The sequence below is a fragment of the Neopsephotus bourkii genome, unplaced genomic scaffold, assembly GCF_033783945.1.
Source record: "Neopsephotus bourkii isolate Nb327-2 ecotype Australia unplaced genomic scaffold, CSIRO-AGI_Nbou_v1 NB_1600, whole genome shotgun sequence".
Taxonomy (NCBI): Eukaryota; Metazoa; Chordata; class Aves; order Psittaciformes; family Psittacidae; genus Neopsephotus; species Neopsephotus bourkii.
Genome location: NW_026902076.1, coordinates 5,026,841 through 5,045,149, shown reverse-complemented (window position 1 = coordinate 5,045,149; position 18,309 = coordinate 5,026,841). Strand labels below are relative to the sequence as shown.

General features: G+C 42.4%; 1 protein-coding gene across 2 annotated transcripts in view; it reads left to right on the top strand.

The window, feature by feature from the left end:
* The first annotated feature begins 15,599 nt into the window (after positions 1-15,599).
* PTCHD4 (patched domain containing 4) overlaps positions 15,600-18,309 on the top strand; it is an 85,976-nt gene continuing 83,266 nt past the window's right edge. The window contains exon 1 of one of the 2 annotated variants that reach the window (XM_061372336.1): positions 15,600-16,425. In XM_061372336.1, the coding sequence (XP_061228320.1) occupies positions 15,826-16,425 (600 nt within the window). In that variant the 5' untranslated portion in view covers positions 15,600-15,825. The remainder of the gene's footprint in view (positions 16,426-18,309) is intronic. The other variant, XM_061372337.1, reaches the window with a different exon arrangement.

Below are 18,309 nucleotides of genomic sequence, written 5' to 3'. Positions count from 1 at the left end.
GCCCCTATGCTTGGATTATGAAGAGTAACAGAAGAAGAAAACTTATGCTACAGGTAAAGAATAAATAAAAGTGGTTAAATGAGAGAAGGAACAGCCCTGCAAAGATAGATGTCAGGTTATGAAGGGGTTAGGCGCTACTGTATAAGAGCTATAACACATTTTATAGGTAAAATTCAACTAGATGGTAAAAATGCTGCTACAGATTTTCAGCATTGGAAGATATTGATAGCTGTTTATCCTGGGAACTAAGTCTGTAAATTATATTAATTGGATGCAAAAGGCTATGCTTGCTGCTTTTCATGGGTTTTTTTTATTGCCATGTAAGAAATTATTAGTTAGGCTAACCAGGATGGTTCTTATAGGTCTCTGGATAGAGGAGTTATCAGTTCGCCTAACAGAGCTTTGAGATATTGAGAAATTGTCTCCATAGTTTCTTCCATGAAGCACGTACTTCTTGAGGTGTTAGCAGATTATAAAGAGTGACTTTTCATTGGATCCACAACTTAATAAGTGCATTCAAGACTTTTTCTGTTGTTTGGCACTACAAACACAATGAAACTTTATGGCAGAACGAACATAATGTTCATGTTGTTTTGGATTTTTTTCATTAATGGTAACTGGCCAGTCTTAAAACCTTTTATCTTCATGCAGAAGTAAATGGAAGCAAATTAGCACTGGGTTTTGTTTACATTCTATTTTAAAATTTCATTACTAGGCACATGCTCAGGATGATAATGCCCCATAAGATGCATGGTACTACCAGGTTATTCTCTTACTTTGTTTCCAAGTACACTAAAATAATTATTAGCATCAGCTGAGAGGCTGTGATCCTGTAATGATAGCTTGCCCCATGCTCTTTGTGTATGTAGCAAACCTGCTCTAGTGCAAGGAAGGAAATAGGCCTCCTGTCTATCTGATTGACAAGACTTCTTTAGCAGGTACCTGAGCTGGTCCGTCCCATGAAGCTTAGTGCAGTCCCATCACCTGTGTGTTCAAGGACCTGCCTACCTTGGTTTGAGCCTTCAGCAATGTAAGGCTGGACACTGTATGTCCATAAGTAAATTCAATACCAAAATTTGCCTAAGAGATAATGTAGTGCAAGATGGTTCTGTGACAGGATAATGGTTTCCTGACATAATAAAACTGCCAGAAGGGAGCCATACAGTTCATAGATAGCACATGTCAAGAAAGAGGTAGATGTTTATTTTCAAAGGATCTCAACCTTATTAACCTGTCAGACCTTTCCCTTCCAATTTCTTTATTTCCATTATACTGAATTAATAAAGAATAGCGAGGAATGAGCTATCCCACAGGCCAATCACAAGCTCGTTCATACTGACAGCTCCAGTAGCACATTAGCTCACATTAACCTATGTCTTTATTGAAGAAATGTATTGCTCTCAATCACTGACACACGAGCTTCAGATGAGCAGAAATCCCTCTATCTCTTCCAGTAGGTATTTACCTGCCAACCATAAAGTTTTCATTGTTAAGTCACTTCAGTGGAGAGGGAGACACATGGAAGAAATAAAGAGAAGACATTTGTCCCTGCATTACATTACTGCCATCTGTACCATCTTGGCAGAGATGAACATTAAATGGGTCTTTAGATGTGGGCTGTGGGCAGAGTCAAACAGGTATATATCTGTGCAGGTACAATGGTTGCAAGCTTCTAGGAGATAATGGGTATCTTCATTTATGTCCACACTGATAATATGGACATTAGATAAATATAAATGTCATCCTTTATCATGACGTGCTTCTTCAGACAAGCATTTTGCACCATTAACTCATCTTTTGTTGGTGCTGCTGTTGCTATTGTTATTAACATTGTAATGATTATTTGACAATACGTATGTGTTCTATGGAATGTACTGGTAAAAATTACCTTTGCCCCAAAAGATGACACAGTCTGGAAGTGAAAGAATTCTTGTGTGTTGCTGAATAGAATAAGGAAGTGGAAAAGGAGCTGTTAGTGCTCTTGTTTATTGCTGCATATAAAAAATTCAGAGCTACTGTAGTCAGCAAGATATCATGAACAGGTTGTGCTGACGTGGGTCTGGACAATAGACCTAAACGGAAGCAAGCAGGAGTGTCTGAAATGAGTGAAAAGAGTGTTTCTGGAGAAAAAAAAAAAAAAACACTGAGAAGTAAAGACTTCCGTGCGAGCAGGATGCTGTGGAGACATTTGGTATCACAAACATTATTTATTTTGTGTGCAGCTTTCCATTCACTAACTAAGTGAAGTCATAAGGCTTTCAGAAAAAGCAGCAGGACAAAGTAAACTCTTGGCAGATTTCCTATGCAGAGAATGCCAAGGGCACAGTTTTAACATTCAGACTTCCTTCTGGTCCCTTTCTCCTCCTTCGCTGATCCAACTTCTCTTGCGGGAATGGCATGGCATTAACATTTTTTATGACTGGAAGAAAAACACCCAAGATAGAAACCCTCCACAAAGGAGTGTTCATCTAGAGATGGGCCCTAATATTCCCTGGACAGCATCCTGGACATTAACTCACATACTGCTTAGGAATACCTAAACACCCAATGGTCAATGTGTAAAAATTGAACCTCTTGGGGAAGATTGATCTGGGCACTGAGGGTAAGTGCCAGACTTGCAATAAGTCTATTTCAGGATTACCTCATGGTAGATGCAATCCTTAGTGTTTGTTGTGAATTGTAATTACATCTGTCCACAGAGCCACATTCATTAACAGTGACACAGAAGTGGGACAGACTTACTAAAACATTCCACAATTTCTGCCCCAAGGGAAATTTCTATGCCCTTTCTGACCAGGTTTTTCAGCATCATTGCAAGAAGTAATGTCTTTGGTAGATCATCTGGATGAAGGATGGTAGCTCAATGCAAGTGACCCTCATAGTCACAAAGAGTACATTCATCTTACCTGACTTCAGTCGTCTGAAGGTTAGGTATCTGGTCTGAACTAAACATCAAAGAGCCATCAATAGTCCCTGGAGAAAGACAGTCATGTCCAAAGGCTGTTTCATCCCCATCTAACAAAAAGTTCTAAGATGGGTCTAAGATGAATGTCCCAGTAAAGATGACTTTTTGATGATAATTAAGAGACCTACTTAACTAGATGAGACTAGGCACTTAATTTTTAAACGTCTAATGTTTAGTGAGTTGTAACCCACCCCATGTGATTTCTTATTGCATATTATTTCAATATTGTAATAGAAAATACACTGCATAAACTGAAATCACAGGACAAATGGATAGATAATAAAATGCTAAAAATCAATTATAACAGATGAAAGTCTGGGATTTTCAATTATGTTTTTACTTCAATAATAAGTGTCCTTAATATTTAATTTTAAATTCTGACACTTCCGTTAATCTACTTAATAAAAGCTAGAACTGAGATATATGGTTACTGTAACTTATATAAATCATTTAAAATGAAAGAATTTCAAGCACTTCAGGGTTCTTACTAAAGTCATAAAAATGTGAAACAATTTAACCTGTAAAAAGAGCTGAAAATGTAGCAGGAAGAGGAATCTGTTAAAGAGCTAAATTAATTCCAGTGTCACTAAGCTCTGTCTCATGCAGAGTATTTTCTGTTTATACCATTGATACAGTCAACTTGTTTACATACTAGCATGCTCAAAGTGAAGAAATCAACTGAGAATCAGAGGAGTGGGAAAAATGTTTATTCCTGTCTGGAAGGATGAGGTCTGCTATTGTAATGCTATGGTAGAAGCAGTACATTTAATTTGTTGGTGCAGATTATAGTTTAAATTCACCCTAGCTGCAAAACAACCAAGATGTTAAAAGTTCTCCAATGCTGCTTATGCATCTAGAACATTTAAGATAATTTTATTTAACTAATAAAAATGATTTTTAAAAACATTGGTTTCTGTACTTCAGTTCTCAGATCCTTGTGAAAGCTATTTGGCACTTAGTATGTAGGGAGGAAGGGAAGTTGAATACATCTTTAGAAAATAAGAATTTTGTCATCACACTTTTTCAGCAAAACAGAAATTAAAAAGTGAAGGCCCTAAATAAGTCTATTCTGTATTATTTTGTTTCTTATTTATTTATTTCTTATACATTAGATAGAGAATGTCCAATACTCTGCCAACCACAGAAGACTGTAGAATCATGGAATCATAAAAGGTTTGGGCTGGAAAAGAATTTAAATATCATCTAGTCCCAGTCCCTCTGCCATGGGCAGGGACACCTTTCCCTAGAACAGGTTGCTCCAAGACCCATCTCGAGCCTAACCTTGAACACTGCCAGGGATGGGGCAGCCACAGCTTCTCTGGGCAACCTGTGCCAGTGCTTCACTTCCGCATTAGTGAAGAACTTATTTCTAATATCTAATCTAAATCTACCCTCTTTCAGATTAAACCCATTCCCCCTTGTCCTATCACTACATTCCCTTGTAAAAGAAGAACATAAGAACATAAGAACACATATATATATTACAAATGTTGCTTTTTTTCTTTCTCTTCTTCTTTTAGGAAAAAAAAAAAAAAAGGTACCATTCAGTTTTCCATTTCTTTAATCCCCAAGGAGTGCGAGATTGGAGAAATATGATCTGATGATGAATCTGTACACATACTCCTCCATTAGGAGGGATTTTAAGACAAGGACTACTAGAAAACTCTTAACAGACTCATAATGTTCCACTGCTAGAGACTCACTACTTCCCTAGGCAGTCAGCACTAGCACTTACCTTGCTGTGTTACAAGGTTTTCGTGCAATATCCAGCCACTTGATTGCTGCAGTTTTTTTACGCATTATCGTAGTTACCAAGGACATACAAAACACAGTAATTCTTCCTTTTATATCTGCTTTCTTTACATTTGAAAAAGACCATCATGACTCCTTTGCTCCTTGCCTTTGCACACCCATACTGCAGCAAATGTTTTTCTTCCTCTCCAGAGGAAAGAAAATAGGCAAAGCATGAAGAATTGAGAAATTTGGAGAGGGAAGGTTTAGGATTAGGGAAAAATCTCATAAATACTTGAGAAGGGGAAGGAGTGTGATATTTTCAGAGTGTCATATCAGATTCAGTAAGTTGGTTCTAATATGCAAAGTTCTTAATTTTGGCATGACATTCATAGAATCATAGAATAGTTAGGGTTAGAAAGGACCTTAAGATCATCAAGTTCCAATCCCCCTGTCATGGGCAGTGACACCTCACTCTGAACCATCTCACCAAAGGCTCTGTCCAACCTGGTCTTGAACACTGCCAAGAGATGGAGCATTATTAAATTCCCTGGGCAACCCATTCCAGTGCCTCACCACCCTCACAGTACAGAATTTCTCCCTTATATCTAACCAAAAGTTCCCCTGTTTAGTTTTAACCCGTTACCCCTTGTCCTATCACTACAGTCCCTAATGAAGAGTCCCTCCCCAGCATCCCCAAAGACCCCCTTCAGATATTGGAAGGCTGCTATGAGGTCTCCACACAGCCTTCTCTTCTCCAGGCTGAACAGACACAACTTTCTCAGTCTACTTCGTACAGGAGGTACTTCTGATGACATCAAGCAGTGTGGTTCAGTTGATACGCTGGAGGAAAGGAATGTCACCCAGAGGGATCTCAACAGGCTTGTGAGGTGGGCTGATGCCACCCTTATGAAGTTTAACCATGCCAAGTGCAAGGTCCTACACCTGGGTCGGAGCAATCCCAGGCACACCTACAGGCTGGGCAGAGATGAGATTCAGAGCAGCCCTGCGGAGAAGGACTTGGGGGTGTTGGTCAATGAGAAAATGAACATGATCCGGCTTCAATGTGTGCTCGCAGCCCAGAAAGCCAACCGTATCCTGGGCTGCATCAAAAGCAGCGTGACCAGCAGGTCAAAGGAGGTGATCCTGCCCCTCTGCTCTTGTGAGACCTCACTTGGAGTATTGTGTGCAGTTCTGGTGTCCCCAACATAAAAAGGACATGGAACTGCTGGAACAAGTCCAGAGGAGGTCCACGACAATGATCAGGAGTCTGGAGCACCTCCCATATAAAGATAGGCTGAGAAAATTGGGGCTGTTTAGCCTGGAGAAGAGAAGGCTGAGTGGAGACCTCACAGCAGCCTTCCAGTATCTGAAGGGGGCATATAGGGATGCTGGGGAGGGACTCTTCATTAGGGACTGTAGTGATAGGACAAGGGGTAACAGGTTAAAACTTAAACACGGGAAGTTTAGATTGGATATAAGGAGGAAATTTTTTCCTGTTAGGGTGGTGAGGCGCTGGAATGGGTTGCCCGGGGAAGTTGTGAGTGTTCCATCCCTGTCGGTGTTCAAGGCCAGGTTGGACAGAGCCTTGGGTGAGATGGTTTAGAGTGAGGTGTCCCTGTCCATGGTGGGGGGGGTTGCAACTAGATGATCTTAAGGTCCCTTCCAACCCTAACTATTCTATGATTCTAAGAGAGAAAAGCAGTTTATTAAGGTAACCATCTTGTTGAAGGATCAACATTATCCAGTCTAAGAAAACATTAATGTGTTTGATGTACGGCAGTGTTCATTCCCTCATAGCATGATGTAAAACATCAGAGATTTCCTGTCCCCTGGTCAAGAGCAGCAATCACTGGCTGTGTAGCAGGGTGGTCTGAGGCTGAAGAGACAATGTTAAATTTTCCATGGATAGGTGCAGTTTGTGTCAGGTAATAATTGCCTATGAATCTTCTCACTGTTCTAGCTCTCTGTATTAATTCTCACATTTCAAAGCTAACAGGCTTATCAGATTGGAGTGGGGTTTTTTCTTCATTTGCTATTTCTCTCCTTTCCTCTCTATTCCTTCCTCATCTTCCATAGAAGTTGTCTGAAATGACCATCCTGGTTTTCACACAGCTATTCAACACAATCACAAAAGAACTAGAGAGGCAAAGTACTGAAACCACAGGAAAATTTGCAGGCTGAGACAACTTTCATGCCTGAAAATTTCTAGAAGAGCATTTTCCTAAAGAACAGAATCTAGGGGATGTTCCAAAGGTGCTGATGTGTGTCAGTAATAACAAAAGATGGATGAGATCTCCTAAGGAAAGCCAGTGCAACATTGAAACAGAACCGATAGAGGAAAAAATAAATTAATTAAGAAAGAATTAATAAAGAATAAACAAGTAATTAGGGAATAAAATTAATTAATGCTAGTCATTAAAATTTTATAGAAAATATGTTTCTCAAAATAAATGCACATTAAATATTTGATGGTTTTCTAATGCTGATTAAGGTAACAACAAAGATGCAATCTATTCAGACTTCTGTATAGTATTTGACTTTGCTGTGTAATATTTTGATTAAAAAATTAGCTTCACATAATATCAATAAGGCACATGTCAAGGAGACTAAGAACAGGGGAGTTCAAAAAAACTGCAAAAGGGTTTGTCAATGGGAAATCATGATGGAGAGAGGATGCTTTTAGTAGGGTTCTGCATAAACTGTTGCTAGGTCTGTTGCTATCCCATATTTCTGGATGGCAGTTTGCAATCACTGTTGGTAATATTTGCAGATAACACAAAGGCTGTCAGCGTGTTAAATAATGCAGAGGGTGGACCAACAGTGCACAAAAATACACATCATTCAGCGAGTTGATCCCAGACAAGGTTATGTAGCCAATGATAAAGACTGGAAAGGCGGATTCTCAGGGTTTACCACATGAATAGCTCAATGTGGTTTTCCTGACCATGTGTCAGGAAAGGGACTGCAACCTGTGCAGAGAGCAAGCTAGCAAACAGGGTGGGGAGGCGAGTTCTTGGTGAAGGACATGTTTTTAAACTTTTGCTGCCACCCCAGCATTTGCATGTGGTTTTTCTAATACATCTTTTCCTGGAGGGATCCAGCTTGCCTGGGTTGACTTTCTAAGCAGCACCTGCATTTTTGGCTCCTATCAGAGCATTCCTGCAGTGAGCACTGAAGTTCTTAGGCAAGCAGTGATGACAGATGCCCTGGAGTCTTTGAAAGGAAGATCCATTTTATCTAATTTAGGTGATTAAATCTAGGCAGTCAAGATCTCTCCTTGGAGGCCTTCAGAGCACCCTGCCTACCTCTACTGTCAGGAATTTGAGCTCTTCTTTTGGGAGGAACTTGACACTGAGTCAGATAGATAAACTGGATCACATTCCCTGTTAAGCCACTTGGCCTATATAAATCTATAGTCTCTGCTGACAGTGGAATTTGTATTGTTCACTCACAGGTATTGGCTAAATAGCCTCTTTTGCTATTAAGTTCATTAAACTAGTCCAGTGCAACAAAAACCTGATACCACATATGAGAATCATATGTGATTTCACCATACAGTGCAAAGACCGTGTCAAAAGTGAAGAGCATCCAGAGTCTTCATTAAGGCCATGGTACATCCTAAATTAAATTCATGCTTTGTCAGGAATTTAAGGCATGAAAATTGAATTTCCAGCTGATGCAAATGGGAACAAGATCACTGAATTCCTGGGTTTATGGAGAAATAACGGTCCTTCCTTTTTCTAATACTATACTTTTCTCTTTGACTATCTCTCAGTTCCAGTCATTCATAATCCACTCTTCTATTTTTCTATTTTATAGCCATCCCACAGGAGTAATGTGAAACATAATCAATCAGTATTTGTAAAGCATTCTGAGGCTATCAGGTGGAAGGAAATGTATAAAAGCAAATTATTATGATTGCTCTTACATTGCTGTCAAGGGACCTGCAAACAGAATCAGGCCCCATATATTCAGATATACACAGAGTTAGTCACATTTTGTGAAAGCAACCACAAGATAAAACCTGAGGGAATGTAGGAAGACAGAAGTTTGATAAAATATAGGAAAAGATCATTCAGGTTTGCAAGTTTAAGACTGAATCTTTATTCTGCCACAGATTTTTTGCCCAGTTTTGCTTCTAGCTCTGTCTACAGATATCTACATATGGAGTATAAGTACCCTGTGTTGTCTGTATTGGTCTATGTTTTTCACAATGTAGTGACCTAGACTTTCTGGTTTTCTCTTATAATCAGTGTTATACAGCTTTTACAGTGTAATCCATGTGACCATTATTAGACACCCACATAATGACAAGTAGATCTCATATGATGACAGAAATTATGTCCAAGTGTTTCTCTACATTGACTACCCGTTGCCTGGGGTAGACCCAGACAACTGTCTCAGATGTAGGCATCTATGTCTGATTAGGCAAATCCCACCCTATAATTACCTCTGTCAGTAGACTGAATGATGCCAGGGAACATTCCCGAGCGCTGGAATGCAATCATCTATATTCTTAATTTTTTAGAATGGTGCCTGGAATGATTTTGACCCAAAACAACCAGCACTTTCCCAGCACATTCCTGAGTGTGGGCCAGGATCCAGCACGAGCTAGGGACAGTTGTGAGCTGTTGGTTTGGATGCATTTACCCTGTTCTGGAGACTGGGATACTTTAATGCTATAGACACAGTCAGGCTGTGCCAGCTGGCCCCAGGGCTAGAAAATGGTCCCTGGCAGTGTTTAGTTTACTAGGACAGTCATATCCACAGCTCAACACCCATCACAACTGTGGCTGAAAACGTTTAGCAGTTGGCCAAAACAGACCTGGTGATCCCAAGTTGACAGGAGACTTGCAGCTCTGCTGGGTCTAAGCCATTTGAGTATCATCCCATAGGAACAGCGTGGCAGTGGCAGGCACGGGACCAGATTTCCTGCAGGCAGCATTCAAATGCTTCACACTCCTGCAGACACTGCCCCACTGGTTTTGGTTTATTTCTTTGGGTTTTGTTTTTGTTCTGGTATTTGTGTTAGGGTTTTTTGTTTGTTAGATGGATTGTCTTTGGAGTGCTTTTTTTGGTGGGGTTTGTTTCTTTTTGTTGTTGTTGTTGGGTTTTTTAGGGTTTTGCTTGGTTTTGGCTTTGTTTGGGTTTTTTTCTAATATCCGCATTAGTTTTTAAAGGCAGTAAGAAAGAAGCCAGGCTGAGTCATTTTGCATGGACTCATGACCATGTAAATTTGTTCTTCATAAAAGATGTTCTCTGCTTCCCTGCTATAGTTATCTTAAGTGTAGCTTTTAGAAATAATAAAATACTTTATCTTGAAAGTGTTTTCTTAGATAATAAGTTCATTAACTTTCATGCTGCTTTTTACCTCTTGCTGAAACCCCTTCATGTCATTAAATAGTCAACATAACCACCACATGAGTTTTATTGTATATCCTCTTGGCTTCATGTCAGTCTAAATAAATAACGTCCTCAAGTTGACTGACTTTGCTCCTTCTCATAAGTTTCTGTAGCAGCTTCTCTTGCTGAATTCTGCCCTGTCCTCACAGAACTCACAGCAAAGGCCATCTCAGGCCATTTCCAAAAAAGCAGGCTAAGGCTGACAAAATCAGCAGAGGTAGCTTGCAATAAAGGAGAAGCAGGAATTCTCTTAGGAGGATGTTTTAGGAAGGTGGTCTCTTCTATAAGACCCATAGTATTGCCTTTCCACTCTGAGCCCACCTTTGAAAACAGAAAATAACACTGCTGTATCAAACCACCCTCTGATTTGGGTGCGATAATATACAACAGTACCCTCCATTCTCAATGAGGATGTGAAATAATGCAAGGCAAGAATCCAATATGTTGTCAGACAAGATTTAATACCATCTATTTTCTTACTGGGGTTCCTGTGCTTAGGAATGTCTTTTCCAGCTTCCCTTAGATCTGTAGCATTAAAAGTACATTGCAGTATCTTCCCCAATCAGCTTGAAAGCCCACAGGATAGACAGGGCCTCTGTATAAAGCCCTACAGGAGGACGTGGGTAGCAGGTATAATTTGCAGTTCCACAGATCTCCATCCAGAGATGGGTTATAACAGACAACTTTGTTTTCAAAGTACTTTTCCAAATGGGAAAGGACATGAAAATAAAGACATATGGTGATGGAAGAAATGAATATTCATTGTTAGCCTTTTATGATAGTAGGAAGCACAATAACAAGACCTGAAGAGATATGGCTTATTTTTTGCAGAAGTGATAAGGAGAAACACACGTAGGTGTGCCTTTGAGTTTTTCACTCATCTGAGGTAGCTTCCTCAGTCAATTTCCATTTTCTCCAGCTGAATCAATATTTTCTCTCCCACAAAAGAAAATAAAATCAGAACTTAACCTCCCCACCCACAGGAAACATGTTACTTAACTGCCTGCTGCTCCAAGCTATCTTTGCAAGCTGTCTTCTTTCAGCATTTTGATTTTTCAGTGCTCTCAAGAAATATAATACATTAGTATTATGCATTTTATGATGCTCTTCCTTGTCACAGATCTCACAGCTCCTTGCTAACACCAGAGGCTTTTATCATGTAACAGTGTGAATTAGCCATAGTTGCTTAGAAAATGACAAGCAAGTTTTCACAAACAAAAAAAAACAAACAGAAATAAGAGCACAACTTGTTTATTTCTTTATAATAAATTTCCAAGAAAGTTTCAAATTTTTGGTGAAAAAATGAACTTCGAAAATATTTGCAAAAACTAATCAGAAAAAAAAGTATTTAAAATTTATTCTCAAAAGCTTGATTTCCGAATTGACTGGTTTTGCTTTTCAAAGTTAAAAAAACTTGTTTGTTATAGGACAGGCAAAGCAATCTGCTAAAAGTAGAATAAAGCAGTCCGTTTGTGCACAATCTTTTTGAAATCATTTATTTATTATGCCAAGACCCCCAGTGTCCCCCCCTTCCCACTCCTGCCCTCCCTGCCTGGCTCCTGTGTACTGCTGGCCCTGCAGTTCAAGGAAGTTCAGTACTAAATGAGAATTGCTCAGGGATTTTCTCTTAAAACCTCATTTCTAAAACTGAACTCAATACACCAGAGCTTTTCTTTCCCAGTTTGAGGTAGAAAATCACATAAGCGTAGGAACACTGCTAGTTGGTCTGAATTCTGTTCTATTTACTCTCATTAGCTCTTTACACAGCTTCTGGGGCCATTCTAACTATTCCTTCATTTTTCACTGTTCACTGTCTTTTTGTACAGTTAATTTTCACTATATCTACCCTGCTATTGAATCATAACAACCTAAAATCACTGTCAATAGGACTGTTTCTAGCTCTACTTGCTTGTGAATCAGCATTTGGCAATCTGGCTCTCAGACACAAAACTTTACCTTCTTCAGTACCTAATCAGTGCACCTATGTCAACCCCTTGAGCCTGTTAATGATTCTTATTTAAACTATTAACAAGCTTACTACATCTCAGTAACCCACCGAGCTGAACACAGTCCCCTCAGCGCAGCCACATCAGAGTCATACAGAGGGACTGTTCCCTCCCTGCTTTAGGATATCTCTGCAAGTAAATTTGTATTGTTTTTACTTTCTCCTATGCAATGTTGGGTTGTTTTTCTTTCCAACACCATCTTTAGCTTGCTTTGTGCTGTAAACCTTTCTTTTTTTTTTGTTTTTTTTTTTTTTGTGCTGAATCATTTGTTCCCAAAGTTGTCTCCTCTCTGGGAGTAGGCAACTCCAGTTATTTACCCCAGGTACAGTCACGTGTTTTCCAAGCTGAATCTTGTTTCAAATGTTTCCAAGTCTTTGAATGTCTGTGGTTTGTTACTTCTCTGGGCTCCAGACTCTGTGAATCATCATTCAGTTCCCCCAGTAGCATCCCTGACATGTCGGTTATTCCCCTTTAAAAAGGATTCATTGGATGACACCAGGGAGGATATAAATATCAGCATATCCCAACACTGCTCTCAGAAAAGGTGCTGATGCTCTGCTTGTTTCTGAGATGTGCTTCAAATTGACTTTTTAGATCCTCCATGGATTTAGGCATTTGAGATGACCAACACAATGCATTGGTCACTTTATCATCCACGTTACCTGCGGGGCAACATTTGCAAGCACCTCCAGATCAGCAGTATCTAGGCCACTATATAAAACCAGCCTGAATTTGAAAGGCATGGTGTGCTTGCAGCACCCATTCAAATATCTAAAAATTAAGCCAGTTTTACCAGCACTAATACCGGATTACACTTTGTTGTTGTGTACTGCCAGGGACAGGAAAGGCCAACTGCCAGTGCCCTTTGGCAATAATGCTTTATTTTCCTGCTTAGGAAGGAAGCAGCATGTGCTCAGTTACACCTTTCACTGCACATATTTCTCTGCCCTTTTTATGTATGGTCTGTGCTTCAGCAATGCTGTTTCTGAATGCTCCACTGCAGTGTCCCAATACTGGGAGAAGCTGCAGAAAAAAGTCCTTTGCCGTATGTTATTTAGGCACCAGAGGGTCCTGCTCCTCCTAAGGTGGTCCAGACTGCTTTTATGGTGCTCCTGAACTCTTCCAGTGGTCACCAGGAAAGTCTGGCCAACCTCCTGAGCAATGACCAGGTCTGTAGAGGGCTTACTGGGCAAGGCCACAGTAATAAAGAGAAATGATTAAGGCTTTCTCTTTGCCAGAATAGGTACCAACTCCATATAAACCACTAAAGCAGTAAGTATCAAGGATCAAACGGCTCCAGGAAGAAATTCTGCCACCTCTGTTGAAGCCCATACTGCTAAGGTATCTCTGCCAATAGCACCTGTGGCTTAGATATGGTTACATACTCTGTCAAAGGCTATTATAAGCCTGCATGTGTAGAAGTTCTGACTTTCTGCTCAAGGTCTCGTGTGTAAGCACAAAGGCTCAATAAAGCCTTTGCATTTAGACTTTATTCACTGGGAGCACTCAACCTTGAGTGTAAGTGCATCATAAAATAGACAAAGAGCCGTAATTTGTACCAATGGACCCTAGCATTTCTTGGGGTTGTTGAGGCAGCTTCCTGTCATGGGCAATGCTTTAAGATAAGCAAATAAGAGGCTAACAAAGTCTTTTCTACAGAATTTCCTATTTTCAGCTGCTCCTTCTTGTTGCCTGTAAGAATTCCAGGCCACATTTGCAAGCCCTCCAGTTCAGCAGTATCTAGGCCACTAAATTAAAGCAGCCTGAATTTGAAAGGCATGATGTGCTTGCAGCACCCGGTGAAATATCTAAAAATTAAGCTGATTTTACCAAGGTAGTTGTGAATCTTAGCCACTTATTTCAGTCAGGTAAGTTTACAGTCCAATACTCCCAGTCTTTCTGTTGCATCCCATGGAAAAACTTAATGTTTCCAAGCTTCTGCAGGACCTTGGGCTCCCAGTCTGAATCACTGTTTCTGAGACCTAACATGAACCCCCCAAAGCCCTCAAAGATGGGCTTCTGCTTTGCGTGTCCTGTTCACCCACAGTGAAGTGTGTGTGGTAGCAGTGTCTGAATATGCTGTTTTTCTCTGAAACACTGATAATTACTTCAAGCTGAGCATAGCCCACTGTTAGTCTTAGTCCTGTATCAGGCAGTCTGCTGACAGTCTCAAGATCCCATTCCCACTCTCCCTCCTTCTGTTTCAGTACGGGTTTATTATGGAAGAACCTCACTCTCTCAGGCTTTGAACAGCATCCTTGGTCCTATCCCAAAAATAAATCGGTTTCTGCTTGACAAAATTAACTAAAATACAGCAAGAATTTGGTGGAAGGAGAGACACCAAGCAGAGATCTGCATTACTGGGGTTTTGTTTTATAACTACAAGTTTGCAATTTAAGCTTATGGGTTAAGTATAAAGCTCCTGCAAAGCAAGGCTGCTTTTTTTCCTGCCTTGTCTGCAAGGGGCTGTCAGGTCTGCTAGGGCTGGCTTTGCTGTCCCGTCCTGGCTGAAGCTCTTGGAGGAGCATAGCTTGCTCCCTGGAGAGTTGGTGGGCAGCTCTCCTACTGCAAATGCATGCATTTGTCTGCTGCTCGCCTTTGGTCTGGGGAGCTGCAGAATTTTTCTCCACTTATGTAATGGTCTGTTGGTGTCTTTGCTTGGAAAACCTCTTTTTCAGCTGAAGAGTGTCAGGAACCCCGTCCTGCCTCTCTTGGGTCAGTGCTCAGGGAGCAGCTAGCGGAGGGAGAGCGGTGCCGGGCAGAAGGGAACAGCTCACTCCCCTTTCCTCCCCTTGACCCAAGCCTCTCCCGGAGTCACTCGCAGGAGCAGGGAGGCAGCTCCCCCTTTGCGCCCTAGGTCTGCAAATGGGGGAAAGGGCGAGGTGGCAGTTCGGGCTGGGAGCTTTGCCTGGGGGAGCTCAGAGACACAGGGACAGGGGCTGAGTGCGGCGTGGAGATGCAGCAGCCCTGGGACCGGGGCTCGGCGGGCGTGGATGCTGCCGCTTTGGGAAAGCGCTTGGCGAAGTCTCCGGGCGAAGATCTCCCTTTATCGCTCCGTCCCTCCCCAGCAGGCGGCGGGGAGCAGGAGCACCCGGGGAGGCCACGCTGCTGCGGCCGGGGGAGGGAAGGGCGCGGGAGGGGGTCTTGGAGGATGTTAAAATGCAGCATCATCCTCCGGCCCCGGCGAATGCCGCGTGTGTGTGTGTGTGTGTGTGTGTGTGTGTGTGAGGAAAGCGAGCAGCGGTGCTTTGCGGCGAGGGATGGGGAGGAGGGGGTGCGCTGCCGGCGATCGCCGCACCGCCCCGAGAAGCGGAGCCGGCCGCGGGGCTGCGCGGAGCAGCGGCGGGAGCGGAGCGGGCACTGCAGAGGCGGCAGCGCTCCGGGTGCAACGCCCGAGCCTAGCCGGAGAAAGGGGGGCACCCGGGCTGGGAGGGGGGACGATGCTAGTTGGCTGGGGGGGGGGGGGGGGGGGGGGGGAGAGGGGGAGAAAAAAAGAGAAAGAGGAAAAAAAAGGCAAGGACCCCCCCACACCCTCCTCCCTCCTCTGCCCGGTCCCTTCCAGCCCGGCACACACACACACACCCGCACGCACACACCCCATTGATCAATATTTGGCTGTCTTGCTGCAACTTGCTGCAGTCTTTTAAAGGAGTAGTAGAGAGAGAGGGAGAGAGAAAGGGGAACTGACAGGAAGGGGTAAGGAGCTACACATGTCACATGTGCTTTCTAAGACGGCCAGGAGCATCTGCAGGCTGGATCTGGTGGAGGATGCTGCGGCAGGTGATACACAGAGGGCTCCAGTCGTTTTTCTACAAGCTGGGCTTATTCGTGAGCAGGCATCCGGTGTTTTTCCTCACTGTGCCCGCAGTCCTGACCATCATCTTCGGCTTCAGCCTGCTCAACCGCTTCCAGCCTGACACTGACCTGGAGAGCCTGGTAGCCCCCAGCCACAGCCTGGCCAAGATCGAGAGGAGCTTAGCCAGCAGCCTTTTCTCCCTCGATCAATCCAAAAGCCAGCTCTATTCGGACTTGCACACCCCGGGGAGGTATGGCAGGGTGATTCTCCTCTCCAAACCCGGAGGCAATATTTTGCACCAGGCTGATGTGATCCTGCAGATCCACCGAGCCGTGCTGGAAATGAAGGTGAACTACAAAGGCTATAATTATACTTTTTCCCATCTGTGTGTGTTGAGAAATCAGGATAAGAAATGCGTGCTGGATGATATTATTTCAGTGCTAGAGGATCTGAGGCAGGCTGCCCTCTCCAATAAGACAACAGCCAGGGTGCAAGTGAGCTATCCCAACACTAAATTAAAGGTATGCTCTTACTGCATGCTTTTGCCAATTAAAGAGGCAGCACTTCATTTCTTGTCCTAAACAGCAAAGAGAAATAGAATCGTATCTCTCTATCTCTAAATGTGTGTGATCTGGGCTTTCCTCGGGAAGCAGCTGAAACCGGTGCCTTGCTATTGTTCTGTCCGAGCAGGGAGGGAGGGGGGACTGTACGCTAACCATCCAGGAGAAGCAGGGAATGGAGAGCAGCCTCGGAACCGGGAGAGCTTGCAATGCCTTTAAGGGTTAATACATCGGGAAAAGGGGAGAGGAGGTCTGTGTGTGTGATAGAACTGGGGGTTTGATATCGCCTTTTCCAGCCCCACTGTCGGGATGGGATAATTTCTCTTTAATGTGGCCAGAAAAGGCTTTCCTCAAATGCAGTTAGCTCCTGTGTCTCCCTGCCTCTGCGAGTGCCGTAGGAGCAGCAGGAGGCTTGGGCCAGAAGCGGTTTCAGGTGTCCTGCCTTCTTTTTCTTTACCTGCATGCAAGGAAGGGGAAGGGAGGAGGAATTTTTTCTCTCAGTGTGATAACAATTAACTCTGCCACTGATGGATGGGCTGGAGTTTTGGGATGGAGCCCATCAGCTAGAGGATTCCAGTGAAGGCAAAACAAGGTAAAAGGTGAAAGAAGTTTCACTCCTTACAATTAAAAGAATAAATAATTTGGAACAAATTATCTCAGGAATATTTCTCTGGAACACAAGCACCCATCTGCTTCCCTTTTCACGTGGAGCAATCGAGATCACCAGGACTAACCTGCTATGAGCAAACAAGGTGCAAAGTTTGCAGGTGGCTGCTAAAAGAAGTTTCGATGAATTACAGAATACCATGCACAAGAGGCAGGATATATTTAACACAGTGTAACAGACTCCTTAGCACACTATTAGCTCATAGCTCAGGTCACAGGGAAGAGGATATGGTCCTTCTTGGAGCAGAGAGGCTCACTGGGGTCTCCTGTCCTCCTTTTTTCCCCAAGAGTTCCTCAGGGACGAGGGAGGTAGTGCTCTGAGAAGAAGTGGCCAGATCCTAAAGTTTTATTTTTTAATTACTGTTCATATACCAAGAAAAAAAAGTAAAGCCAGTCCCTGCCCCAAAATCCAAATCAGAGACATAGATCAATTTTACTGGTCTTTTCAATTCAGTAAAAGGGCCAGGTGGGACAGCTGGGATTTGGTCCCATTGCTCTAGATGTTACAGTAATTGCTTTGTGCAGAGTTGTGACTGAGTTCAGTGTGTGGAAACAAAAAGGTGTCCTTGCTGCTGCAGGAAAGTCCTCAGTGCAAGGAGTGCTCAGAAACTCGAGTTATTCTGAGTTAAATATACCTGCACAAATTTTATCTTTTAACTTGGTCTGAAAACAACCCTGCTATTGAAGAATTAAAGTGTTTTCTTTACATTTTGCTTATTCTTAAAGTCAAGATTAAGCCAGTTTGGTGGACAACACTAATAACTTAGACTAACAATATTATAAACCAGCTTTTTGCAGAAATAGTGATTCTACTCTCCCAATCCAGATTAATTTTCTTGTGTAGAGACACCCTGAATGAGCTTCACAAAACTAGGGTGGGATCACTTGTAATGTGGCAGTTCTTACTAGGAGCATGCATACAACTCCTCCTTTTTTTTAATATAAAAGCAAATGAAGAAATAACATGCCCTAGATTCATGATTTATTGGGATAAAAGTGATCAGTAGATGATTCACACAGAGAAATGTTTTAACAAAGCATTGATATCTGACAACGCTGCTAAATACTAGCCTGGCACCTCCAGTTCCCCAAGTAGTTATGTATCCTCTATCTGGATGAAGCAATAAATGCACTTAAGTATCTAGGTTTGAAGCTGGACAGAGCAGGCAGCTTTCTACC